Source organism: Schistocerca americana, chromosome 1 (assembly GCF_021461395.2).
Source record: "Schistocerca americana isolate TAMUIC-IGC-003095 chromosome 1, iqSchAmer2.1, whole genome shotgun sequence".
Classification (NCBI taxonomy): domain Eukaryota; kingdom Metazoa; phylum Arthropoda; class Insecta; order Orthoptera; family Acrididae; genus Schistocerca; species Schistocerca americana.
In genome coordinates, this window is record NC_060119.1 from 822,703,844 (window position 1) to 822,713,951 (window position 10,108).

General features: G+C 39.2%; 1 protein-coding gene across 6 annotated transcripts in view; it reads left to right on the forward strand.

The window, feature by feature from the left end:
• LOC124546302 overlaps nt 1–10,108 on the forward strand; it is a 343,143-nt gene that overhangs the window by 262,535 nt on the left and 70,500 nt on the right. For all 6 annotated transcript variants that reach the window (XM_047125026.1, XM_047125029.1, XM_047125028.1 and 3 more), the window contains one exon: nt 5,930–6,204. In XM_047125026.1, the coding sequence (XP_046980982.1) occupies nt 5,930–6,204 (275 nt within the window). The remainder of the gene's footprint in view (nt 1–5,929; nt 6,205–10,108) is intronic.

A 10,108-nucleotide genomic window follows, 5' to 3' on the forward strand; every position in this document is an offset into this window, starting at 1 on the left:
GTTTTTCCTGGTGCCACACTTCACTAATTCTCACTATATCTATCTTCAATCCCTCCATTTCTCTTTTTAATTTTCTGACCTGCCTACTCAATTAAGAGATCTAATGTTCCAGGTTCTGACCTGTAGGTTGCCAGTTTTATTTTTCCTGATGACAACATCTCCCTGAGTAGTCCTTGTGCAGAGATCTGAATTGAGGACCATCTTACGTCCAGAATATTTTACTCAAGAGGATGCTAACATTACAACCATACAGTAAAGCTGCATGCCCCCATAGAAAATAATGGCTCTAGTTTCCACTTGCTTTCAGCCATTCACAGTACCAGCCAAGCAAGGCCACATTGACTAATGTTCCTAGAGCAGATCAGTTAACCACCCAGTCTGTTGCCCCTTCAGCTACTGAAAAGGAACTCTTCAGAAGCCACAGGTTATAGTGGCTTGTCCACAGATACCTCTACACTACAATCACACCTGCAATGCTAAAGCACTTAGACTGCCCAGCTCTGGTAGGTCCATGGTTCACGGAATGAATGGTGCAGATGATAACTAGGAGGAAAGTGGGAGAGAAGTAGAAAAATGAAAATAGAAAACAAAAGAATAAATAATGAAATTCTACAAAAATGTTGGGAAGGTGGGGATATGAGTATACACTGGAGAGCAAGTTTCCATCTCAAGCCTTCAGAGAAACTAAATCTGCATGAGAGTATCAAAATGGTTTGTATGTGTACCAGGTACACAGGGCTGTGGGTTATGTAGTAGAGTAATTTCAAAAACTGGATACTATATGTACCTGAGGCAGACAGTTCTTTGTACACATCCAGACACTGAGCCATTTCAGTGGTATTCAATGTTGTATAAAAATCAATACACTGAAGACATTTTAGTTATCAAACATGCACGGATTCACATTTCTCTGCCTTTGGTTTGGTAGGATTTACTAGTGAAGGGCAAGGAGCAGGCTGCTAGTGAATCATTTCATGAGACAGGGTTTACTGGTATAATAGAAACACTGAAGTAGGGATAATGGTCTGGGAATGTTATCTGGTTTTATAAGGATGTTACAGATGTTAAGAGTGTAACAGGAGGTGACGGTGGGTGTTGTGAGAAGGATACCAGGGAGAAATGATTTCACTTCAATGCTTGACTTCAGAAAGTCGTAGCCTTGGCAGTGTATCTATTGAAGTATTTTTGTCCTGGATGATATTTGGTGGGTGAGAAGGGCAGTGCTTCTGAGTTTGTTGGGAGTTGGAGGATGAGATCACCAATGAGATTTGTTTGTGGATAGAATCTGTGGGATACTTGTCAGAGGTGAAAGTCTGAGAGAGATTGTTAATATAGGTGTTGAGGTATTTGGTGCTGGAGCACATATGATCACCAAGGATTCCTAGGATGAATAGGGAAATGTGATGTCAATTTGTAGGTAATGTTGATTATTTTTTGATTTTATTTGTGTTGACATTTGTTTGTGAGCTTAAATGAGATGGAGGTTTAGACTTTGGATCTTGAAAAGTGTCTAGTGAATTTAAGTTGGAAATGGGATTTAGCTATTGGGCAAATTGGAATAGTTTTCTTTTCTGGGAGTCCAGATCACAAAGATGTTATAGATAAATATTTACTAACCCAGTGAGCTGGTTCCTTTGTTATGCAAGCTTGTTTTTCTGTTTGGTGGCCTCTTTTTCTTCATTTGCCAATATTTTTTCAGTGTTTTGCTATATAATTTTATTGTTTGGTTATTTATTATCATTTTTTAGTGCTCTGCTTTCATTTTTGAATGATATTCTCTCTCTGTCTGGCAATCATTCTTAAATGCTTGCCAAACATTTCCTCTTGCTTGGCTACTGTTTCTCATCATTCATTCAGTAATCTTCTCTCATCTCCTTGCAGTCAGTCTCCTTTGCTTTCCAGCCATGTGGAGAATCTGTTCAACGACTATCTATTGCTTTACATTTATTTTACTGTAAATTATTTTACACAAGTTCTCCCCACACTCAGCTTACCTTTGTACAGAAACTTCTTGCTTTATTTTACACTTGTTTCTTATTCACTGGTCTATGCCATCTCCAATGGCGGTATGTGAAACAATGTACATTCTTTTACCAAGTAACATGTATTCACTGCTTGACAGCTTATATAGGAATGACCACTACTAAACCAATTGCATTTAAACAACAACAGAAGAATTGTCTGCTTTGAAGAAATCAGTGCCCAGTTGCTGAATATGTCCTACAGCATAACTCAAGGAACCTGAGTGCATGGTATACTACACAGGCTATCAGTATTAGTTTTCCTGAATTCTGTATGATGGAAACAGACTCTTCAACATATCCTCACATCCCACTAACACCCCTCCTCCCTATTTTTAAAATTTTTATCATCATCTTTTTCTTCCTATTTGGTTTTTCCCAATCTCCTCTGCATTTTGCTTCCTATTTCTTCATTGTGTTATTGATTCCATTTCTCACTTCTCTTCCTCTTAATCAACACTGTCCTATTACCTCTGGACTGAAGTTTCCACAGTGCTTATGAATGTACTGTCTTTGATTTCCTATTCTATCAGATACCCCTCCCTTCATCTCCATATCCCTTATTTTTCACTGAATGTGGAACCCTCTCAACTTGAGGTCTGAATGTTCGACCATGAGGAGGCTATTGTTCCTTATTCATTATCAAAGAAACTAACAGTTCACAAATCTAGGTACACTTATTTCTACATTGAAATGTGTGTATTGGCAGTAATTAGTATACTATGATTGTTCTGACATGTGACCCTGTCTGACTTAGTAGGGTATTTGCGGCCTGTCCTGGTATTGCTTGGGTAGCACTAAATAACTATGGCTGGATGATTGTAATAAATAATACACACAAACCTTCCTTAATAAACTGTCTATTAGTAAAGACCATGTCAAAATACCCACAGTAGTTCCAGAGATTAGCCTTTACATACAGACAAAAAATGTTGTGAGTGACTTCAGTTTAGTAATATGTATAGGTGCCTATGACAGGAGTGTGTTGCATGTGAGTCTTATACACATATAACCTATGTGTGAAGATGTTGGATACAGTAATGGCATAAGAACAGAATAAAACATTTTGTAAGATGAGCAGACTGCACAAATACCACTTTTGGAGAGGTGAGAAAGGTTTTAGGGAGGATATTCCTCAGTACATGTTGAAAGTTACTCAAAGTCCTGTCAGAGTTTGTCCAGTGGCAATTTCTCATTAATTCTGTCTTGTCTGCCCCAAAATGATGTTGCACCATTCATATAAAAGATGGAATTTCCTGTTTCTTCTTTATTCTCAACAAATGATCAACCCTATTTGCATGAAGGGTTCAAGTGCAAACCCTTTCCCATAAACCCAGTCAACTCATACTATTTTAATCTTCATCAGTCATACGCTATCCCATTAGAGATAGAGCTCCCTGAGTAAGTAACTATGTCATATAACAACTATGTAGTGATTTCTGTATAAGTTTTTATAAGGGGATGATCAACTATTTTTTAACTCTTAGGGTGAATAGTGACTGCAAAGTTGTCACTGATGGCAAGTTTTACCACCAAGAACAAGAGTGTGAGCTGTCCACCCAACACTTATTTTGGTCCACAGTTCCCACAGACTCAATCTGTAATAGCTCCTGCTCTTCATCCCCTTACTGGCCCCCTCCATCAGTTTCTAGTTCTGGTCCCTTCACCTACTGTTCTGCGACTGGTCTTTTTCTGTTCTGCCGCTCCCTCCACCCCCTTAAGAAAAAAAATCCTGTCCTTTCCTACCTTCTCATCATATTCATCTTGTTAACTCCCATCCCCTCCCCTTCCACACAATTGTCAACTGCATGTCATATTTCATTCTAATCTTGTGCCCATATTTTCCAGACCAAAATTCTGTACACATTGCAGATTTTTATATGTACTTTATTTGCACCTAAGGTAAAATAGGGTGAGCAGGCCAGCTACATTTACCAGTGCTGTGAATTTTCTTCAGTGTGTCTGTATTCTTCAAAAGTGTATGAAAACATTCAACACAAGTTTCATCATAACTCACACCAGTAATTAATATTGATTTCATAGTTTCTACAACAGGCTGTGATGTATCAGTAGTCCATATAGCATTAATGTGAGAAATACCCTTTCAGTAGTAGCATTAGTGACAGAAAGGCAGAAGAGAAACTTCACTAACTTGACTAAATTTGAAAATGGAACATGATTGTGACTCATACAGGAAATCATTCCAAACTATCTTTGAAGTGGTAAAATGTTATTAGCAGTCCATTCAGACTGGTTACAAATTGTTTGACACAGACATATTCATCATACATTTCATTTTCTGCAAACTGAGCACAAGGCATAGTTTTGATAACTAAAGAAGAAGTTCTTTCAACATCGTCCCATAAAGGTACTTTATGTAAGGTAGCCCAACTGTAGATTTCCAGTTCTAGAAATGTTCTTCAGTCCACTTACTTTATGTAGGGTAGAGTAGTTTCATAGCAAGATAGTACAGTGCTACGAAATGTTTTTACCTCTGCTGGATGCAGACCTGCATCTGTTTCAAGTTTTTAAGACTTGTTTTAATATTTAAAGGAAGAAACTGGTCTTCAGTTTTGGACTCTAAGGTAGTCTTCAACTTACTAATACAAGCAACCACTTCAAATCTCCAAGTCCACTTTAAGTTACTGAGAAACTAGAAGCACACATGTTTCATCTCACTTTTCCTTTTGATTCTGAAAAATTAATCTCCTAGATGAATCAAAATTCTTTTTGCAGTTGTTCAGTGAAGGAGCGTTTGTATTTCTTTGAACTTGTTCTTGCAAGAGATTACGGTTACTGGTGAATAAAAATAAGTAAACTTAACCATTGCAATTTAGTGTAGCACTAAGCAGCACACAATACAATCTAATATAATTTTGTACATGCAGATGACATGTAGTGGTAGAAACCAGCTTTATGCCTTGTGCACAACAACATTAAATAGGTACACTTTGTCTAACAACTTTACCAACGTAAGTAAAACTAGTACTGAAATACACCAATACAGGTGAAATAAATACATAATTTGGGATAAATCACTTCATTATTGTTAAATCCAGAACAATTAGGTGTCCATAATTACCTTTGATACAGTCAGGTGATCTGTGAAATGTATGTTATGCCATGAATACAAATACAATACGATACAATACTGACTATTGTGGCTGTTACTTGAGCTGCTAGTGGTTGCAGTTAAAATATATGCCAGAACAGGACTTGAACCTGGAGAACTCTTATGCTAAGTGTAGAACTATTTAATCTCAAGCATGTCACTGATGTTTTAGCCAAGTTATACTATCTGTTGTAGAATTTTTCCCCAATGCAGATGATGTTACAAAATGTTGGTAGCACTACTACAGGATTTGGAGACTGTAGAGATGAACTAGTAGCAGCTGAAAGCTCTGAGTCGAGTCCATGAATGGTTCAATTAATAAGAGCACTGCTGACATAAAAAAATATTTAAACTTGAGTTCTGATCAATTACAGCTGTAAAACTTGTTAAAATACTCATCAGCAATACATGATGCACAAAGAATACAAACATTTCACCTCAACATATTTTACATTCGTACAGTAACAACTAATATTGAAGTACATGAAAGAACCCTTTCCGTGCATTTTTATTTGTTTTAAATTTGAAAGCCTTTGTTTCCTTACAGTCTGTTTCTTGTTTGGCACACTCTGCTTCTGTTTTTCCAGTTTCCAGTCAGATTTTTCACAGACCATTTCCAAAAGATCAACAACATTTCTGTACATCTTTCTATAATATGTATAAGAAGAAAGAATGTAGTTGAGAAAAAAAATGATTTGTGAGATGCTTATAGTCAATATATATATACATATGTGACTAAGTATTATTAACTCTTATGATCATAGATGTGGAATAATTTTGGTTTTCTTACTTTTAGGTTATCCACCTCTAATGTTAAGGACCTACTGTTTGCAGAGTATCGATGCAAATTTGGTTATCGCTTAGCACAGCACAGCAAGAATAAATTGTTGTGTGTCAATCGTAGATGGGTAGGTAATGTACCAAAGTGTTTACCACTTAAAGTACATGAGAGTGGTACAAGTTTCTGTGACAATAACAAAGGAGGTTGTGATCAAATGTGTGTGGAAGCAGCAGGGAAGCCTACATGCCTCTGTTTCAAAGGATTCACATTGAATGGAACTGTCTGCAAAGGTACAGCAATTATTTTCATCTTGCCACGCTTATTGTGTATAACCAACCAAATTATGATTGTAAATGATGATCAAAATGAATAGTGTATTCAAATTATGTGAACTAGTTGATCAGGATGACACAGCCTATTTCTCAGACTAATGAATGTACAGCATTGAAACAATTTTGCAGTTATTAACTCTAAACTGGAATATGCGGGGAAATAATGACAAAAAAATATGTATGATATCCTTTTTAGACTGTTAAGAAATCATTTATCAACCTCAAGTGCAAATAAACTAGAATTATCAGCACTTTGTTGTAAAATACTGGTTGAACTCTGAACTGGAGTCAGCTGTAATTTCTTAGACTTTACCAGTGATTCTGTGTCATCTTGTGGAATCGTGTCAGTGTCATCTTGTGGAATCGAGTGTACTGCCAGTGGTCTGCATCTTACCAATACAATATTTCGATGCTGAGTTATGACATCTAAATATTTTGTTGGTAAGATGCAGACAACTGGCAGTACACCTTATTCCATGAATGGATTCATATGATTTAGCATGCATACCACTAAAGCTCATGCCCTCAAGTGGTTGACGGGGTTCCATAACATTTGGTCAAGAAAAAAAAAATCATATATATGTCTCTATTAATTACTGAATCCATTTGCTTGGCCACACAGACCAGTAATTCTTTCCCTCAAGCTGCCACTAAAGTTTTCTAACATTTTGTCAAATGGAACACTGAATACATGCTGCTCTCTAAAAGTTACCCAAATATTGTCCATGTGACTTTTTGTCTGTTTTGTCACCTGAAAGACTGATCATACACAATTCTGAAGAAGACAGATGCAATACTAAGATGGTAATGGCATGCTTGTTACACCACAGTATCCAGAGTTGTAAGGAACATTGCATCAACTGCTAATAGCTCAAAAAGGACTACAGCTACTTCCAAAATATCACAAGAAAAAACCAAGTTTGATTCTATGACTAAATCAACATGAATCATAGAACAAATTTTGTGGGTGAAAAACTTTATCTGCACTCTCTAACAGTTTACCATTTTACTATACAAAATAATTTGCAGACCTGCCCTCCTGATCAGTACATGAAGACAGAATGGCTGGCCATCTCTTGCTTTCAGGAGGCAATATTCCACCAATGCTGATGTATTAAAGTAGAAAAAATATTGTCTAAGTTTGTCTCCTTTTGTCCCTAAGGGCTTCCTCTCAGTCTTATATCTGAGTGACCTACTCCTCCTTCTCCACCATCCCAAGCCTAATCTCTTCCATGAGGAAGGAAGTAACAGTTCTGAAACCTAAATAACAGTTTTTTTCTGCTTTTAACAATGTAGGAAAAGATAGGTTGCTACTCACCATAAAGAAGACACATTAATTTGCAGACAGGAATAATTAAAAGACATTTATACAAAGCTTGTGGCCACTGCCTTCATCAGTCAAAGAGAGACACACATCATTCACACAAACAAGCAAACACACCTCAAGCAAACATGACCACCAACTCCAGCAACTGAGGCTGGAATGCAATTAATCACATGGGATGCAAGCAGCAATCTCGAGGAGGCGGGGAAGGGGAAGGGATAGCAATGTATGATTGAAAACACAGATGAATGCTGCCTGGTGTAGTGATCGGGGACTAGAATGCCTGCATGTGCAGTGTTAGGAGGTTGTGGGGCAGGGAGGTGGGGAAAAAAGGAAGGGAGCGGGGAAAGATAGGTGGATGCACTGGCAGAGGGCAGCAAATAAACAGGGTGAGAGATGAGACTGGGGAGGAGATGATAGGACAGAGGGATGGAAACTATTGGGTGGAGGGTGTGGGGACAGTACGTTAGTGTAGATTGATGCCAGGATAATTACAGGAAAGGAGAATGTGTTGTAAGGACAACTTCCATCTGCGCAGTTCAGAAAAGCTGGTGGTGGAGGGATGAATGCATATGGCTTGATTAGTGAAGCAGTCACTGAAATCAAGTGTGTTATGTTCAGCTGTATTATTGTGTATGGTCTACTTTTCTCTTGGAAACAATTTGGCAGTGGCTGTTCATCCTGGTGGACAGCTGGTTGGTAGTCATACCAATATAAGAAGCTGTGTAATGGTTGCAGCAGAGCTGGTAAATGACATGGCTGCTTTCACAGGTGTCCCTGCCCCTGATGGGGTAGGATAAACCTGAGAGAGGACTGGAATAGGAATTGTTGGGAGGGTGGATTGGGCAGGTTTTGCACCTGGCTCTTCCACAGGGATATGATCCTTGCTTCTTCTTTCCCAACTTCCCTGCCCCGCAACCTCCTAACGTTGCACCTGTTGGCATTCTAGTCCCTGCACACTCCACCAGGCAGTGTTTGTCTCTCTCCCCACATGTGCACTACTGTCCCTTCCCCTTCCCTGCCCTCACCAGGTTGCTGCTTCCATCCCATGTAGTAGTTGCATTCCAACCCGAGATGCTGGAGTTGGCAGTCATATGTGCATGAGGAGTGCTTGCTTCTGTAAATGAAAGGTGTGTGTCTCTCTTTTACTGATGAAGGCTGTGGCAGAAAGTTTTATGTAAATGTCTTTTAATTGTTCCAGTCTGCAACTTAATGTGTCTTCTTTATGGTAAGTAGCAATCTGTCTTTCCCTGCAATGTTGATTTTCCTACCTGCAGTTTCCATTGTTTGATTTTTCTACTTTTAAATGTTTTTATCAATAATATTAGAATTTAGCATCTGGAAAGTAAGTATTGTCCAGTCATTTTGTCTCCTCATCTTTTTACAGTTTTCTAAAACTACTGATCCTTCTTATGCTACCAACTCCCTTTCTGGTTAATATGTCTGAGTTAAATTTTTGTATATCATCCTTCACAACCTTAACACCTTCTCTCCCATCCGCTTCACGTGGTCCTCCTCAACCCAGCATGCCACCTTCCTGGATGTTGACCTCCTCCTCTCTGGTGGCTCCATCCACACCTTTGTCCACATTAAACCCACCAACCACCAACAGTACCAGCATTTTGACAACTGTTGTCCCTTTCACACCAAAAATCACTTCCATGCAGCCTGGCCAACTGGGGATGGCATATCAATGGTGACAAAAACTCACATGCTCAGTATGCTGAGGGTCTCACCAATGCTTTGACAGACGGGCACTATCTCCCAGACTTAATCTGCATACAGATCCCCCATGCCCTTTGCTCTCACACTCAAAGGAATGTCCCACTCCATCACCCAGTACCACCCCAAGCTGGGAAAATTGAACCACATCCTTTTCCAGGGCTTTGAATATCTATCGTCATGCCCTGAAATGAGAGGCATCCTACCCAAGTTACTTTCCACCCTCCTAAAGTGGTGTTCCATTGCCCACCCAACACATCCTAGCCCATCCCTATGCCATTCTCAATCCCAGCCCCTTGCCACAAGAATCACATCCCTCTGAAGGACCCAAGAACAAAACCTGCCCAATCCATCCACCTAGCACTTCCTATTCAAGTCCTATCACAAGTTTATCCTACCCCATCAGGGGCTAGGTTGTCTGTGAAAGCGACCATGAAATTTACCTGGTCTGCTGCAATATTTGCACAGCTTTTTTTATTTGTATGACTATCAACCAGATGTCCACCATTTGGATCCTTCCCTCCACCACCAGCTTTTCTGAACTGCGTAGATGGAAGTTATCCTTACAACACATTCTCCGTTCCTGTAATTATCCTGGCATCAACCTACACTAACATACTGTCCCCACACCCTCCACCCAATAGTTTCCATCCCTCTGTCCCACCATCTCTTCCTTATTCTCATCTCCCACCCTGTTCATGTACCACCCTCTGCCAATACATCTGCCCTGTTTCTCTCCTTTTTTCCCCACCTCCCTGCCCTACAACCTCCTAATGCTGCATCTGTTGGCATTCTACTCCCTGCACACTACAACCG